The sequence below is a fragment of the Heptranchias perlo genome, unplaced genomic scaffold, assembly GCF_035084215.1.
Source record: "Heptranchias perlo isolate sHepPer1 unplaced genomic scaffold, sHepPer1.hap1 HAP1_SCAFFOLD_222, whole genome shotgun sequence".
NCBI lineage: Eukaryota > Metazoa > Chordata > Chondrichthyes > Hexanchiformes > Hexanchidae > Heptranchias > Heptranchias perlo.
This window is the reverse complement of record NW_027139236.1, coordinates 116973-135643: the sequence shown is the minus strand read 5'-3', so window position 1 is coordinate 135643 and position 18671 is coordinate 116973. Positions and strand designations below refer to the sequence as shown.

Below are 18671 nucleotides of genomic sequence, written 5' to 3'. Positions count from 1 at the left end.
AAACATTTAAAACATGTAACATTAATTCATCTTGAGAAAACCAACATTCTCAGAGGCCTGTCTGCAGATAGGAGCCTTTAACATGCCATTCTGCCTCTCTTTATCGTTACATAGAATTATGTAACAATTGCAACACAGGAACAGGCAGTTTGGCCCAACCTCCACATGTTGGTGTTTAGCCTCCACACAAGCAGTAGCCCCAATCCCTTGTGTCCACTCTGTTCCCATATCCCTTTATCCCCCTTTCCTCCAAACATCTATCTAACCATCTATCTTAAATGTTGACACGGAGGGGAATTTTAACACCCGCACGACAGGTGGGAGAGGGTCAGGGGGAGGGGGGGTTAAAATTGTAAAAATCTGAAACCCGACCCCAACCCACTGCGAACGCGCCTGCTTCCGGTTTGTCCGCGGCGGGTTTGGGAGCGGCCGAGTAACCCACTCTGGAGAGGTGGGTCAGTGATTATAATATGTTAATAAGAGTCCTTTGGCAGCAAATCGAAATTAATGCCTCCTGCACGGGCTCGGGAAACTCGGCAGTAAAACAGAGGCGAGATTGAACGGCACTTCATTGAGATGGTTAAGGTCAGGTGTCCTGATATGAATAAAGGATCAGTGCTCACAGCTGCTTTCTCAGTTCCCTCTAGGAATTGGTTTGCTGAGAGTTCTTGTTGTGACAGAAGCACTTATACAGTTTGGAGGTGTTCACACAGAGAACATCAGGATGGGTGGTGCCATGGCTGCTTTAGATTGGACTTCAGGCAAGGAAGACAATCAGCATCAGCAGCAGCAAGGTCGTGCTGTGCAGGGAGCTGCAGGTGGCCAGCAGAGAGGGGAACAACAGGGGGGCTGAGTTTGCAGAAGGCACTACCCACTTAACAGGGTCTACAGACAGATGCTCAGCTTCCTTGACCTCTCGGAAGAACAGTGCTTCCGAAGGCTGAGGTTGTCACGTTAGGTGGTCACAGACATCTGCAGCCTCCTCGAAGGCTGCTGGACCTGGTGGGCTGTGAAAGTCACCACCGCCCTCAAATTTATTGCCTCTGGTCCCTTCCAGGGCACTACCGGAGACATACCGAAGGTCTCCCAGTTGGCTGCACATAAATACATACGGCAGGTGACTGATAGGTTGTTTGCCAGGGCTGGGAGGTATGTAAACTTCCCCTGTGATGACAATAACCAGAATGACCAGGCACCTGGGTTCATGTCTCTAGCTGGCCTCCCATATATGCTTTTATACTGCGGCTGTCCAACATCCCGGACCTGTTCATACCTGGAATGACCTGGCAGATGACACCTCTGAGGAATCCCAGCAATGAACCCAAAAGCGGTACAACGACAGCCATATGACAACCAGATGTGTCATCGAGCAAGCCATCGGCATGCTCAAGATGCGCTTTCAGGTGCCTGGACAGGTCTGGAGGCGCCTTTCAGTACTCGCCAGTGAGGGTCTCTAGGATAATTGCCGTGTGCTGCATTCTGCACAACATTGCGTAGCAGCGAGGACTAAAGGTGGAGGAGGAACCAGCCACTCAGTACTCTTCATCTGATGAGGATTCCAATGAGGAAGAGGAGGAAGATGAAGATGGGCTCCCAACGCCAGACCAGCCGCTCACATTGTTGCTTGGGATGCCAGGGGTGCCCTAATAGTTCGAAGGTTCAGTTGGTCACTCACACTGGACCAAAGTAACTATCACATCCCACGCACTCCCCTTTACTCTCCTTAATGCTCCTACGTGGTGCAACCCCTGTGGCTTCAGCAGAGGTAGAGACAGGCTGCTCAAATCCCTGCTCCGACTTCTGAGGTGTTCGTGGCCGATGACCTCTGGGTGTTGGAGCCCACAAGGGTCCCGCCGAAGACTGCTCCACCTGCAATTGTGCAGAGGCAGACTCGGCCATTGGGAGAGGAGGCAGCATGTCAGATACCGGTTGGGGGGTGCGGGGGTGGGCAACGGGTGAGACATGGGAGCGCTTTGATTGGAGTTCCCACTTCCATGTCCCCTTTTGCCATCATCCCTCTCCTGACCAGCGGCACATCATTCCTACCTCTCTTTGGGGGAGCAGCATGGTGCAGGTCAGTGTAAGGCCATGGCTAAGGTATCTGTCTTCCTATTTAAGGCGGCAGAAATATTGGCATCCATAGTCTGCACGGCTGTGGTCAGGGCCTGCGGGGACTGATTAGTGTGCCACGATTGAAGTTCCACAGAGAAGGTCACTCTCTCCTCACTCTGGGGAAATTGTTCATTTCTACTTGACATCTCCCCACTTCCACTTGAGACCAAGGACTAACCATATTTGGAATGCTGCGCCCTATCATTCTGTGGCATTGTTCATTGAAATGCCAAAGTACTGTACCAGCAGCCTGCCTTTGTCGGTGACTGATGTTGGAGGAAAGTCCGTACAGATCAGCAATGCCCTCCAAAGGTGACTCTTGGTACCACCAACTGCGCTGATGACACTTTGCTTACTTTACAGAGTTGCTGCTGATGGTGCTTTTGCCATTGGAGGCAACCCTAAAGTAAATGGGGTGGTAGATGCTTGGGTGAGTTAATGAGCGCTAAATTGGACCTTCTAGCACCCGTTGTTTCGGTGCTATATGGCCTCTCTGACATCCAAGATGGCATCTTGGATGCGCACGCACGTTTCCAGCGTGACGTGTGCCAAACGCCATCTTGGTACAGGAGTTTGCGCAGGCGCAGATAACGAACGCTGGAATCATATAAAGTAGAGAGAAAATGGCTTCAATCAATGTGAAACGCTGATTTAAAATGATAGACACCATTTTGAGACTTAACGCTCAACTCAACGCACAGTCTTAACCCGACCATCTGAACCTGTCTTAGAGTGCCTGGAGGACCCCCCACCGGCGCTATTTAAAGGGACCATGCAGGATTTACAGGTTAGTGGCTGGATTATTGCCTCTGGCTGGCGAGACATTTGTAACTGTTTTTGGAGGTCTCCTAGACTTCAATACTAGGACGCAGGGACATAGCCTAACATTTAGAGCCAGGACATGCAGGAGTGAAGTTAGGAAATGCTTCTACACGCAAAGGGTGGGAGACGTTTGGAATGCTTTTCTGCAGACGGCAGTTGATGCTAGCTCACTTGTGAATGTTAAATCGGAGATTGATAGATTTCTTTGAACCAAGGGTATTAAGGGATATGGGGCTAAGGCGGGTATATGGAGTTAGGTCACAGGTCCACCATGATCTCATTGAATGGTGGAACAGACTCGAGGGGCTAAATGCCATGGCCACTTGCTGCCTCTTGATATGCGCCACCTTCTGCAAGAAAACGAGACGTGTGTCTGGGTGATGTGCCTGTCATGGTTGAATAGCTGCCAGTATTGGCTTGAAACAGTGGTAATGTGTAAGGGTGAGAGGAAGCATCTGATTGGAAGAGTTGAGTACTGATGGAAAGAGTTTTTTGGTATGTGGGGGATGGGCGGTGTAGTGTGTGGTGCAGTTGGTAGGATGTTTCTTAGAAATCTCTTAAAGGTAGCTGGTACCTGTTATTTGATGAAAATAACAGTCTACTGTCTGCATGGAGTCTGAACTGAGATCAGATATCACACACATAAAATACAGATGCAGATCCCATCCCTATGTTTACACACTGATGAGTTATGTTAAAACATTGAATAAAGGTTAGAGGGCGTCTTGCCCCCCCCCCCCCCCCCCCCCCCCACTGCGGATATAGGATGTCCCTCCTTCTGTCTACCCCTTGCACCCAAAGTCTCTAGTGCATCAGCAGAGAACCTTGGTGCATGCACTCTTGCAGGCCTGTGGGATTTAGTAGTGCGCAACCTTTATTCAATGTTTTAACATAACTCATCAGTGTTTAAACATAGGGATGGGATCTGCATCTGTATTTTATGTGTGTGATATCTGATCTCAGTTCGGACTCCATGCAGATGAGAATGTCTAAGTGGCAAAGTGGAGAATGAGAATGTCTAAGTGGCAAAGTAGAGAATGAGAATGTCTTGAGGGGAAAGAATCGAGTTCATCACAGACAGTAGACTGTTATTTTCATCAAATAACAGGTACCAGCTACCTTTAAGAGATTTCTAAGAAACATCCTCCCTTTAAGAGATTGAGCTCCCTTTGGTGGCGGAAAGTGCGAATTGCATTGATTCCACGTGCAAGGCCTTGGGTCCAAACTTGCGTCCTGCCTGCGCAGAGTCCGTCAGGCGCGGGGTGGTAACACATCGTGTTACCACCGCCCAAAACGGACCCTTATCGAATTTTTCCCCTTATGTCTTTTGAGGGTCACAGTGGGAGAAAAGAAGACTTTAAAATCCATATAAAAACCAATGGACTGGATGAAGACAGTCTGCTTCTTTCTCCTTAGAGCAGGGACGGTTAAGGGAAGATTTGTTAGAGATGTTCAAAATCATGAATGGTGTTGATAGAGTAATTAAGGAGAAACTGTTTCCAGTGGCAGAAGGAGCGGTAACCAGAGTACATAGATTTATAGTAATTGGAAAAGAACCAGAGGTGACATGAGGGAAAAAAAATTCACACAGCGAGTTGTAATGATCTGGAATGCATTGCCTGAAAGGTGCTGGAAGCAGATTCAATAGTAACTATCAAAAGGGAATTGGATAAATACTTGAAGTGGAAAAATTTGCAGGGCTATGGGGAAAGAGCAGCGGAGTGGAACTAATTGGATAGCTCTTAGAGTCGGCAGAGGCACTATGAGCTGAATGGCCTCCTTCTGTGCTGTATCATTCTATGATTCTATGATTCTGTAGCCCCCTCCAGCATCAGATAAATGTTGCATGATTGGAGCACCAAATGAGCTGCTGCTGCTTAAGGTGGACCTTCTTACCAGGAACATGTGGAGAATGGAGAATGATGAATATTCAGGGGTTTTGTTTGATAATCTTTTGTGGATCAGAGAATATTTGGGAGATTAAATGGATGGGGTAGAATCTCCAGGAGGACAGATTGTACATGGTCTGTTCTACAAATGCTTTTTATGGGTCCAAATATCCTATCCTTATTCTCCGCTTTCTTATGCTATTTTGTGCACTGTTGCAGTAACTCACAAAAGAATTTTTTGGATGCCCTTTACTTAGAAAACAGTGGAATTAATAATAATATATTGGTTTAGTAATTATTCCTTTCTCCTTTCTACTTTGATAGGAACCTTCTTGATGTGGATACTTTCTCCAAGTCAGATCCTGGTAAGTGCAACAACTTATGTTGTCATACTAGTTTCAAAGGTTATGTGCAGCAGCTTCCCAGACATTGGAGGGAAATTTAAACCCCCCCCACCCCCAGGATGGGTTAAATTCTTAAAAATGTGAAACCCGACCTCAACCCACTGCGAACGTGCCTACTTCCGGTTTAACCGGGGCGGGTTGGGGGGCGGACAAGTAACCTTCTCTCGAGAGGCAGGTTAGTAATTAGAATATGTTAATGAGGCTGCGTGCCTCAGAATTTAGCAACCATTTGGATTTAATGGGTGCGGGGGTGCAGGCCCGGTGTCGCAGGACTCGGGAAACCCTCGGGAGGCTAGAACTGCTGCATCCAGCTGGTAAGTGCTTTTCCTGCACTATTTGTGGGCCAGGAAGATCAGGAGTGCTTCCCCCCAAGCTAACCTGCCACGATCAGCCTCCCTCCCCACGGTCGGCCTCCCTCATCGCCACCTCCAGTCCCCCTCCCCGCGACACAATGTTCCCCCACGATGCAATCCGATGCCCACCCGCAATCTTCCCTACCACGATCTCTTCCCCCCACCGTGCGATCTCTCCCTCCTCTCTTCTCCGGTCCCCAGTTGTGACCTTCTACCGCAGGCCTTCCCGCCCGACAGTCGGCCGGTCTCTCAATTTGGCTTGCTGCCCGGTGGGAAATGGAGAAAAAAAATTCAAATGAGGTCCTGCGGTTAAATTCGGCAGGACCTCCATGTTCCTCGTATTTCCAGGTTTTCCAGCTGCTAAAAGTTGCCCCGCCTCCCCGTAAATATCGGGGCCATTATTTCAGAAACATCAGCTGCAAATAACTCAGCTGTTCTATATTAATACATTTATTAATTACCTATTACATTTGATTGTGTTTGTGATGGTGGTGGTTGAGGGTTTGGTTGGAACGTTGATGCCAATTCCTGTTTGGCAAATAAGTTAAGATGGCACAGAAAACAGTACATAGCTGGGAATGTACCAGAAACATGGTAGCACTCAAGGACTGATGGTATTTCTGCAAGAGCAAACTTTGTGAGTCTTAAAGCTTGAGTGCGCCACAGCTTTGAACTCAATCATTGTGGTTTGCAATTTTTAAATCAATATTTATACAAATGTCATCTTTTTTCTATTGATTTTTCATATTCAAGATAATAGCTCCGTTTACACTCATAGAAAGAGACTCACACAGAATGATAGAGCGAGACAGAGGTTTCATAGTGTGTGGTATAGCCGCTAAATCATATGTTATACCATCCATGTACCATCCAAGTACTAACACTTACCTTAGAATAAGGCACCAACCTAGTGAAGTTATAACACAGGGCTACCTGCATGCTAAACACCAAAAGCAGCAGGCTAGTGAGGTAAGTGGTTCCACAACCAACGGTAGCCTTACCAAACCCAGTCAAGCGTTTTGGTGGATGATTAGGCAACTAATGGAAGTAGGAGGCTCATTGAGCATCCCATCCTTAACTGTGGCAGAGTCCAGCATGTGAATCAAAAATACCAAGTGGACAATCCTACTCGGTGTCCTCTTGAGATCCCTATCATCATGGATGCCAATGTCCAGCCAATTTAGTTCACTCCATGTGACACTAAGAAGTGGCTGAGTACATTGGACACAGTAAACGCTATCACAACATTCCAGATGTAGTGCGGAAGACCTGCACACCAAAACTAACCACACTGCTAGCCAAGCTATTCCAGTGCAGCTATGATGCTGGCATCTACTCGACAATGTGGAAAATTGCCCAGTATGTTCAATCGATAAAAAGCAGGACAAATGTAACCTGGCCAGTTCAACCTTCTCCCAATCATCAGTAAATTGATGGAAGAAGTCAAGAACAGTATCATCAAGCTACACCTGCTCATCAATAATCTGCTCGTTGATGCTCAGTTCGGATTCTGTCACAGCCTTGATCCAGAAATGGATGCAAGAGCTAAATAAAAGAGCAGATGCCATTAACATCAACGCAGCATTCAAGTGAGTAATGGCCCCACAGAGCCCTAGCAAAACTGAGGTCAATGGGAAAAGTCTCCAGTGGCTGGAGTAGTATCTGATACACAGGAAAATGGTTGTCAAAGGCCAATAATCACAGTCACTGTTTTATTTCTTCAGGGCCTGTCCTTGGCCCAACCATAGTCAGCCGTTCTATCAATGATTTTCCATCTGTCATAAGGCCAGGGGTGGGGCTGTTTGCTGCTGATTCTACAGTGTTCAGCTCCAGTCACAACTCCTTCAATAACAAGCCAGCCCATGCCTGCCTGCAGCAGAACTTGGAGAATATCCAGGCTTGGGTTGATGAATTACAGGTCACACTCACGCCATGTAAGTGACCATCTACAACAAAAAGAGACCCAACCACCTGCCAAGACCTTCAACAGCATCAGCATTACTGAGTCCCCCACCGTTAACGCCCTGAGAGTCACCATTGACCAGAAGCTTAACTGGACCTGTCATATCAACAACGTGTCTACAAGAGAAGGGCAGAGATTGGGAATACTGTGACAAGTGGCTCCCCTCCTGACCCCTCAGTGTTTCTCCACCATCTACTAGGCTCAAGTCAGAAGTGTGATGAAATACTCACTAGTCACATTGTTGGGTGCAGCCGCAACTACACTCGAAACGCAACACCATTCAGGACAAAGTAGTCCGCACGAGCGGTGCCATTGCCACTGAACTCACTATCCATCCGGTCCACCACAGCCGCACTGTATCTGCAGTGTGCATTATCTACAGGATGTGTTACAGCAGCTCACTAAGGTTACTTAGACAGCACTCCTCAGCCTCATGATCTCTACATCCAAGAAGGACAAGAATAGCAATGTCATGGGAACACCATCACCTACTAGTTCCCCTCCAAGTCACACATCATCCTGAGTTGGATGTACATCACCATTTTTTCATTGTTGTTGGATTCAAATCCTGGAATTCTCTATTTAACAATAGTGTGGAGGCACTCTCACAAAGACTGCAATGGTTCAAGGAGAATGCCTGCCACCATCTTAGGGTAACTAAGAATGGGCAGTAAACACAGCCTTGCCAGCGTCGCCCATCTCCTGAGAACAAATAAAATAAATGCTGGATAAAACAGCCACTCTTTCGATTATCACAACACTATCCAAACTCACTTTGACAGCTAAATGTGATACTTTGAAGGGATGCACCTTCCACTATGCTAATGAGAGGAATATTTGCTCTTGTGTAGAATACGGAATTGGAGCATGGTGATGCTGCTATTAATTAAGGAGCTTGTTTGAGTTGAAGGAGACAGAAGATTTATAGACACCAAGGTTTAACATAAGAACATAAGAAATCGGAGCGGGAAGAGGCCACATGGCCCCTCAAGCCTGTTCTGCCATTCAATAAGATCATGGCTGATCTTCGACCTTAACCCCACTTTCCTGCCCTATTCCATATTCCTTGATTCTCTTAATGTCCAAAAATATAAGAACATAACATCTCATTAGAAGAAGAACTGAGTGCAGAGAATTGAAAAACCAGTCCGCGAACTCATTTAAAATTGGGAGTTGATGCTTACAGTGAATCCTCAAGTGAAATGAGCGACAGCAAGCATTTCCAATTCAGACATTGACTAACAGTTCTTTGCTTGAAAATCTAAAGGTCAAAGGCTTATAATTGAGAATTTTTGTGTGGATTCTTATTCTTATTCAGATTTGTGTTGCTTCCCCAAACTCTTTATATTTTCATGAATATTGCATAGATTTCATAACTTGATATCAATGCAAATCATTGATGTTTATAAGTAGTTCATTGGCAGCAAAATCCCCGTGCAGTTTAAGTTTGTGTAGCATAAAACATGTATCCAAGCCATTCTCCTTCATACAATGGAAGCCTTTCCTTTATGGGTTCTTGTGCAAGTTCCAGAACAAAACTGTGAGGTGGGTTTGTGCCAAAAAAGGAGAAATGATTGCAGGGAGGGAAGGAGGGCTCCAGCTTACACTGTACAGTCACTGAGCAAACTGGAGGGGGCGCCAGATTCAAGGCAGGCACATCCCTTTGCCAAAACACGTCACAAAGTTCCAGATCAAGCAGATGACATGTAAGCCTGGTACATGGCATTGAACTTGGCCATCCAGAACATCAAAGTGGTTGGCATGATGCAAGCTGTAATGCATCAATATGGGCACCACTGAAGCGGTTGTCTATAATACAGCTGCCGAAAGACGTTACCTGGAGGCTGGATACGAGAGCCCACGCTCGTACATCCAAGGTTCGATACCTACCATTACTGGGTTGCAGAAAGACAAGCAGCCACTGCTGATGCTATGCTTCTCCAGTTGGTGGAAGCACCATGGAATAGGCTATGGTCTATGTTTATGCTGTGGTCAGGAGATTGGTGGCAATGTACTCACACATTTTATGGTAAACTCATCATGCCACTTGTGAGGGCTTCCTGGTACATGATGTTGAGGACTCAAACCTTCATTTGTCATTTTGGGGAAGGGAATAGTAAACTGGATCTCCTTAGGGGTTGAGATGGGTCCAAGTTGTCATGTCTGGTGATGGGGTATTGGATCCAAGTTAATCCCCTGTGGCAGACCTGTCTGACCCAGCAGGTCTGCAGTACTTCAGAGCACAGTTGATAATTGACAAGCTAGCATGACTCATTAATGGAACCAGAAGGGATAAACCTGTCACTCACGGTTGGGATTCAGCCCCAGAAATTGCGGCAAACCAGTACCCTAACGAGTAGGGTTGTTGTGGGTGGGCAAAGCAGCACAAAGCTTATCAGTGCCCTACACTGGTCAGCTACATGGTTTTAACTGGTTAAACTCCAGCAGCATCCTTGTTTTTGGAGGTTTCTAAGTCTTGGGTCTCAGCAATCTAAGCCTGAGCTGTTTGAATGTGAGTAAGTGGACGTGTCCTTGTGGAAGAATGTGTGTAGTCCATATTGGGCAAACAGAAGCTCTTCCTGTCTGGATTTCTCAGTAGCTTGGTTTGCAGACTTTTAAGCATGGTGATGGGTGATGGATTTCCACCTGCACACATTACAGGAGGATTCATTGGACAGTTATCAGGGGAAAGAATGTTGACTTGATTTTCCCCTCCCAAGCCAAATGATGTTGATGCCATTTGTACCCTCCATTCTGCTGCCCTGACAAAGATCAACTAATAGTTTAGCGATCGAACATATTATCTTCTGGTCTGTTTGGCTTAGTACCACACCAAATAGCACTTTTAAAATTTATTTCTGATCTCGGCTTTTTCTTCTGTCTAGAAACAAGAAACATTTTCCCAAGGTTTTTATCCAGGTTCCCAAAATGTAGAAGCTAAGTGCTTGATCAGATAACCATCAGGCAATAGGCGTACATTGAGATTCAACAAACTCTCAAGAGAGTTTGAACTTTTATTCATCACACTGACTTCAGCAGTGTACCTGATGCACAGAATGCTTGTTTTTTAGTAAATAATAAAGTCCAGTAGAAACTGGGGAGTCCTCATATGAATGATTTCTCCCAAAAGATATTGGATATGAGGGCAAGAAAAAGAAGTTAATTCTGGGTCAATTGACACCTGATCAATACCTGACAACAAAGAAGGCTGAAGATTTTAATATATCTGTTTAATTTGCATGGGAGTTAAGAGGATATAGACATCTTGGGTAAGTGGGGAAAAAGATGTGCCGTGATTGAAGTAGTAACACGTGGACTCTGAAAGAAGTGGGCTTGATGGATTGAATGCTCTGTTCTTACTGCAAGCTTTCTCAAGTTCTGTGCCAGAGAATTTTCAAGTTCACGCTACCAGCCTCGCCAACCAGTAGCACGAACTCTAGAAAATTACCCCTACATTTCCATTGGCAGTGCAGCTGTCTTTTGCTGACAGAATCAACCGACTGCCAACTCTTTGGGACACTTTTAAAACAGCACTGAGTAGCTTGTCTTTAATATTGTGTGTGAGCTGTAATAGGGTGGCCTCCCTCCCCACCACTGATATGCGCTGTGGGTTTTTGCAGGCCTTAAAGACAGGATCCTGGATTTTCCGTTGCCAACCACCCATTGTAGCTTTAATTGGGTGCCTCATAGCAGAAAACTGGCAGGAGTTCTGTCCTCCTAGAAGTCCACCCAATTTTTCGCCATGTCATTATTTCCAGGGGGCAGGGGGAGTGAGCAGTAGCTGGAAGTGACTGTCTCAAATATGAATATATGCATGTGTAACAGGAACGTACTGCACACCATTTTCTGACGTTTAGGCGCAAGGGACATGAAGTCTGAAGGATGCCCATTTCAAATGGGCATCAGGGCTGTGGCAGAGGCTGATGTGAAATGTCCAGTTAAGTAACTTTTGTTAATTTTGTTTACCCTTTGTCTCAGTTGTTCCTTACCCTCCCTCCTCTCCCACACCATTACTTGCACCAGTGAGTTTCCCAATAGGAATTCCCCTAGCTGAAGTGTTTGGAAGAAGAAGAGGGCCTTTGGAGTGATGCCAGGCAGGTCAGTATGCACAAGAGATGCTCTGTGCCCATCCACCGGGACTCTCGACTACATTTGCAAACTCAGGCAGCTGGACCTTACTTTGACAGAAAATTAGTGCTGGCAGAGGCTTCTCTTCCCAAGGGAAACTGAGCCAGCAGACTTAATGACATCATTAAAATATGTGAATGCCTGACTAACTGTAATGTTGGACAGTTCCTTGGAAGTGTCCCAATCACAGTATGACATGCTTTCAGTGGCACTGCATGAAAGAAGGTATGCTAGGGTGAACAAGAGCCAACTTAGCCTGATTCACCACACCTGCCAAGATGTCAGCAATCATATCTGCAGGCCCTGGTGCATCCACGTGGCAGTGACCATGGAGATCCATCTACACATGGTCTGAATTAGCAGAGAGCTAGATGTGGAGTTTTGTGTCATTTGCTGCAAGGGTACATGTAGCTGTCATGGAGCATAGCACTGGCAGATTCAGTGGAAGTAACAGTCAGCATTACTCTGAAACTTGGCATGCTACAATGCTTTCAGATCTTTCCCAGGAATAGAATTTAAGATTTCAGGAAAACCCTCTCCAGCTCACTTGTGCACACACACACTTGCACATTTCCTTTTCATTAATTTAGCTTGTTCATATCAATGCATGGCTTCTTACTTGGGAGATTTATCTTTTCCAATTAAGGGTTGGAATCATCGGCACAGATAAAACTAGTGTGCTAGCACATTCCTTTTTTACTCTTGTCCTTACAAAAATAAAAACCAGTAGGCGTTGGTAGCAATCCAAATCTCAATGAGTTGAAAATTATGATTGAAGCTCCACAATTGTTGCAAGGCTAATTTCGTTCCAAAATTCATATAAGAGCTAAACGCACTGGCCTGTTACAAAGCGTTCTCCAAGTGTCGCTGTTGGGAAGAGATTAAAGTCTTCTAAACAGAGTCATTTTCAGGTAAGCACAATTTGTGCAGTCACACCATCAACATTCTCAGCTCCTATAAGTCAAGAAGCTAAACTAGAAAAGCATGGAGTGGATTCCATTGTCAAGACCTCAATACCTACTTAAAGAAGGAGCTTCAGTCAGATTTAGGTGCCTCCCCCACAGTATAGGGATAACTTATACACACGCTTGGCTGTGAGCATTGCCCACTGGAAAGGTATATGGAAAATTCGGATGCGTTCTGCACAGGTTTTTCCAAACATTTAACATTCGGAATCTGTTGCAGCATGCACCATATTTCTGTTTCTGGCAGGCAAGGCACCCAGCCCAAAGCATGGTCAGAAAATTACCCCTTATATGAAGTATCTCATTACCAGGCTGTTGGTGTTGCCTTTCTTGATACAACTGCTAAACAGCGTTCAAAAGATCCGCCCACTTCAACTGAGTGCATTAACCCATCAATCTTTCTTCATCTCCTCATTGGAAAAGCACCCAAACTCAATTTAGTCACATCTGCTCCACAGGATTCGGTATTTGCCAAATGGTGAAAGGGAACACACATCTGCATGCCTATTGATATCAGAATTTGCTTTGTTAATAATTCTGTTTGAATCAGCAGGTGTGACATATAACATTACAATGCGAACATGATATCAGGCACAATCAGTAATCTGGAGTCAGAGCAACAGGCTGGTTCATGCATTTGGAGAAGATTGCTCAGATAAGGTGGAAGGAAACTGTGGAGAGTTGTAAAAACAATAATGAGGATCTTGAAGTTAATACACTGGGCACTGTGAACCAGTGGAACTTGGCAAGGATAGCAGTGATGAGTATGCAGGACTTTGTGCAGGAGAGAACTTGAAGTGCAGAATTCTGGATTAACTGAAATTTGTGAAGGATGGAGGAGGGTAGGCTGTTCAGAGCATTCGAGAAATCAATCCTTAAAGAGAGCACCTCTCAATCTGTCAGGTCGGTCTTTTGGAAGAAAGCTGCATCATAACCTGACTGCATCAGATAAGCAATATTTTCTTCTTTTTGGCTGGTCTCTTTTGAGGATATTATATGCTTCACTTCAGCCAAGTGCACTCCGAGAACCCCATGCTCCTTCCGTTGGCAGGCTTTCAGCAACTGTGTGGTCTGACATAGTTATTTAACTCAGTGGACTCAGACATCCATCTAGCTATTTCTTCCTCAGAAAATATCCGTCCCTGGACATTTACACAACCATTAAATGAAGGTAGTTGCTGTATTTTGTGCTGGTTAGAGGCATCAAATTAGTCCTGTTGAGAATAAAGCCAAAATACTGAGCAGCCACTCCATTCATACATAACATGTGCCTCCCTCCTCCTGTTGTCTAAAACCTTCCAGAGTTGGAAAATCATTCGCTTAGATTTAAGCCTTCCCTCCACAATAATCTTAAACTCTTTTTCTTTCTCTTTTGCAGTTGTTGTGCTCTTTATTCAAGGGATTGGCAGCAAAGAATGGCGGGAGGTGAGTGATAGTGTTTTATATTTTATCTTGCACGTTAGATTATATTGATTTATCTAAAGATAAAAATAATATGGGGCAGAATTCTCTGAGGCCCTGCACCTGGGATCATCTCCTGAAAAGAAAACATGGTTAGATGCCACTAAGTAGGTGGCAATGCCTTAACCATTTGTGAGTTGTAAGGCCACAAGGGCCTCTGGTGGCTTTCTGGTGATGCAGGGCTTCATAAAATTCTACTCTTGAGATGATTATTGGCAAAAAAAAAGAGAACTGAGTTCTCTGATTACTGGCATAGAATAATAGTTCTCCAATGCAATATAGCACTGACTGGCTAAAGTTAAATTATCTTTTATACGTTCATGGGATGTGGGCGTCGCTGGCAATTATTTATTGCCCATCCCTAATTGCCCTTGAGAAGGTGGTGGTGAGCCGCCTTCTCGAACCCCTGCAGTCCGTGTGGTGAAGGTTCTCCCACAGTGCTGTTAGGTAGGGAGTTCCAGGATTTTGACCCAGCATCGATGAAGGAACGGCGATATATTTCCAAGTCGGGACGGTGTGTGACTTGGAGGGGAACGTGCAGGTGATGTTGTTCCCATGTGCCCGCTGCCCTTGTCCTTCTGGGGGTAGAGGTTGCAGGTTTGGGAGGTGCTGTCAAAGAAGCCTTGGCGAGTTGCTGCAGTGCATCCTATGGATGGTACACACTGCAGCCATGGTGCGCCGGTGGTGAAGGGAGTGAATGTTTAGGGTGGTGAATGGGGTGCCAATCAAGCGGGCTGCTTTGTCCTGGATGGTGTCGAGCTTCTTGAGTGTTGTTGGAGCTGCACTCATCCAGGCAAGTGAAGTGTATTCCATCACATTCCTGACTTGTGCCTTGTAGATGGTGGAAAGGCTTTGGTGAGTCGGGAGGTGAGTCACTTACTGCAGAATACCCAGCCTCTGACCTGCTCTTGTAGCCACAGTATTTATGAAGTTAAATGGAGTTAAATCCATCGGGTAAAATGGTAGGCAGACTCCTTGTTTCTTGCCTTGCCTTTATTTCATTGTTACAATGCGATAAGTAGGATACAGTCAAGCCTAGGCATGAACTCTTTAGACAGTACCCCTTACGCAGCCCAAAGCGTGGTTCCTTTATGCTACCTTTTCCTCGTACTCTGGACACGCCTACCAAAACATATTCAGCACACATAGATAGATTTGTCTCTGTCTGCCATTCTAACACCATTTAAAGACAACTGGATTTGGAACAGCCATTTCCTTACAAAGATTTTGTGTCTTTCTTCACCTCAATTAGGTGTGAATTTTCTCCCATCAAAGCTTGATCTTGCAGAGATCACTGTGTCCTGTTTAGAGTGATGTGTGATTTCCCTGTATTTGGCTGATCTTTGTTTCGTAGACTGACTGTCCTCCGTTTGTCGTTCACCAATTCAAAGCTAATTACCTTAATATTTTTCCCGGGCTTTGAGTAATACCCAATTTGCATCTGTACAATAGGAAGTCAATTGCTAGCAGGGACATGTCTTGACTTGTCTTTAGTTGGGTGTCTGTTCCACTCTATCAGTCTTCACACTGTTTCTCCCTCTAATCCATGTCTCAACATTGGCTATGGAAGGTGTTAGACAAATTGAAATGGAAGAATGCCGTATGCACCCAATTTTCCTCCACTTATCCCCATAGTTTCTTGCATGGCGAGCTTCTGCTTCGGACATAGAGGATGAGTGGAGGAGTTGAGCACTTCTCCAAATAGAAGGGGTGAAGATACAGTTGGGTGAATCACTCGAAGCTGCCCCTAATGTTTCGGTCCAGAGACCACCAATGACTGGGCAGGTCACCTGCTATCTTGAAGCGGTGAACAGGCATGGCAGGGAGGGAAGAAAATATACAGAGGGGAGAAAAGAGAATTCAGTATCTACTACCACACAACATAAAGCCAAGGCTGGGAAATTAGTGTCACGCTAGGAATGGGCGTGAAGTGGGCAGCATGCCTGCAACGAGTGCCCGAGGGAAGGCCCGAAACTTGCTGCAAATTGGGCGTTGTGCCTCATCTACGTAACACCCATGAGCTGCTGTCGCCAATCGGGCATCCTGATGCAGCTCATTGGTCAGGGCCTTCTCAAAATCGGCCAGCTTGGACGCTGAACTGGCCCACAGGTAGGTCCTGGGAGGGGGGAGATGCTAACAGGAGCGGGCGGCGAGGGCGGGCAGGCAGCAGCTCGCAGTATTACTGTGTAGGGAGTTCCAATTTTTTTTATGTAGCTTAATGTGGAGCACTCCTGCTCCTCCTGGCTTCACATTAAGCTACATAAAAAAATGAAAACTCTCTTGTTCTTTGGTGGCCTCCCGTGGTCCCTTTAAGGACTGCTGGTTAGGTCACTGTAGACCTGGAAAAACTGAATGGAGCATGCGCGTTTTTTGCTGAAATTGGCATCAGGGTCCTGAAACTGGCATTTACACTCCTGATTAACATATTCAAGGGGGCCAGTGCCTGTCTTAGGCTGGTTCCCTGGGCACTCGGATGTTGGCAGCTGGTGCACTTCCCGGAGGATTGGGCGTGGAAGATCCCGCCTGGAAATTGATCCCCCCAACTCCTACTTTTCGTTCAGAAATCGGGCGTGACAGATACCAATTTCTCCTCCTATATTCATGTATCTTTTAAAGGAGAAGTCAACTCTATAAGTAGGTTCCATCGCTGATAGGTACTGAACCACGGAGTGGCTGCATCATTAATAGGCACATACATAGGAATAGGAATAGGCTGTACAAACCCTGGAGCCTGTTCCACCATTTAATCAGATCATGGCTGTAGATCTGTACCTGAACTCCATTTACCCGTCTTTACTCCATATCCCTTGATATCCTTACCTAACAAAAATCTATAAACCTCAGTCTTGAAATTTTCAATTGACCCAGCTTTCCCAGCCTTTTTTTTTCAAAAAATATACTTTATTCATAAAATTTTCAGCAATACATACAATACAGTTGTCATATCACATTCCAAATGTGCACAATACAGATTTTACAATTTGCAGGTTACATCAAGTACAGTTCAATGAACACATTGGACATAAATTGCAGTTCATGACACTCGAGGGTGTCTCATTGCAATACACTCAATACACATTTTTGATAACAGGTACGTTACAGATTCTTTCCAGGTTCATTACAGATTCATTACAGTTACATTACATCAGTTAGAATTTTACATTCTGCCTGAGGAGGTTTTTTCCTGATTGCAGCCCCTCAGTATACAATGGCGGGAAGTCTCTAAATGGTTGCCTTTCCCCACAGAGCCTTTGCGGCGGCTGCACCCATCCTCAGTGCATCCCTCAGCACGTAGTCCTGGACCTTGGAATGTGCCAGTCTGCAACACTCGGTCGAGGACAGCTCCTTGTACTGGAAGACCAGCAAGTTTCGGGCAGACCAAAGGGCGTCTTTCACCGAGTTGATGGTCTTCCAGCCGCAGCTGATGTCCGTCTCAGTGTGCGTCCCAGGGAACAGCCCGTAGAGCACAGAATCCTGTGTTACGGAACTGCTCGGGACGAACCTGGACAGATACCACTGCATCTCTCTCCAGACCTTCTTTGCAAACGCACATTCCAGAAGGAGATGGGTGACGGTCTCGTCTCCACCGCAGCCTCCTCGGGGACAGCGCGCGGTGGCGCTGAGAGTCCGGGAGTACATGAAGGATCTGACGAGAAGGGCTCTTCTCACCACCAGCCAAGCTAGGTCTTGGTGCTTGTTTGAAAGCTCTGGCGATGAGGTGTTCTGCCAAATGACATTTACAGTCTGCTCGGGGAACCAACCGACAGGATCCACCATCTCCTTTTCCCGCAGGGTCTCGAGGACGTTACGTGCGGACCACTTGCTGATCGCCTTGTGGTCAAAGGTGTTTTTCTGCACAAACTTTTCCACAAAGGACAGGTGGGGCGGAACGGTCCAACTGGACGGAGCGTTCCGTGGCAGCGTGGCCAGGCCCATCCTTCTCAACACCGGGGACAGGTAGAACCTCAGCACGTAGTGACACTTTGTGTTTGCGTACCGAGGGTCTATGCACAGCTTGATGCAGCCGCACACAAAGGTGGCCATCAGGATGAGGGGTCGATTTGACCCAGCTTTCCCAGCCTTTTTGGGGAAGAGAATTCCAGATTTCCATGACCCTTTGTGTGGAAAAAGCGCTTCCTCATTTCACCCCTTAACTTAAAAGACTATGGTGGGGGGAGGGAAATTGGAATGCCAACACTGGAAACCAACTGGACTGGGAAAAAGAGGGACCAAGGAAACAGTGATGCAATGAGGACTTGCTGGGCCTATTCTGTTAGGGAAAGAAAAAGTTTCATACAAAAGATTATTACTGCTGTGAACTGTGGTTAATCCCCATCTCTGGGCGTGGGAAGGTACCTATGATAATTGAAGAAGGGATTGAAAGTTAAAACTAATTTATTGGTAGGTGGCTAATTAGCTGAGCTGCCTGTGGGTTGTCGGTGTGTGCATGATTATCTGAAATCCAATTAAGAGTTTAGGAAATATCAGCAGAGCATCCCAGTAAAAAATTTGTTTGGCAGCAGCTCTATGGAGAATTTGTAGATTGTGTGACATAATTTCCACATTGCATCATA

At 45.9% G+C, this 18671-nt stretch overlaps 1 protein-coding gene and 1 pseudogene across 1 annotated transcript in view; one reads left to right on the top strand and one right to left on the bottom strand.

Annotated features, from left to right (window-relative positions):
- LOC137310122 (copine-8-like) overlaps nucleotides 1-18671 on the top strand; it is a 138666-nt gene that overhangs the window by 41353 nt on the left and 78642 nt on the right. Inside the window, exons 2-3 of the mRNA XM_067978095.1 lie at nucleotides 5148-5188; nucleotides 14015-14061. Coding sequence (XP_067834196.1) covers nucleotides 5148-5188; nucleotides 14015-14061 — 88 coding nt within the window. The remainder of the gene's footprint in view (nucleotides 1-5147; nucleotides 5189-14014; nucleotides 14062-18671) is intronic.
- On the bottom strand, nucleotides 14179-14256 carry LOC137310125 (U6atac minor spliceosomal RNA; annotated as a pseudogene).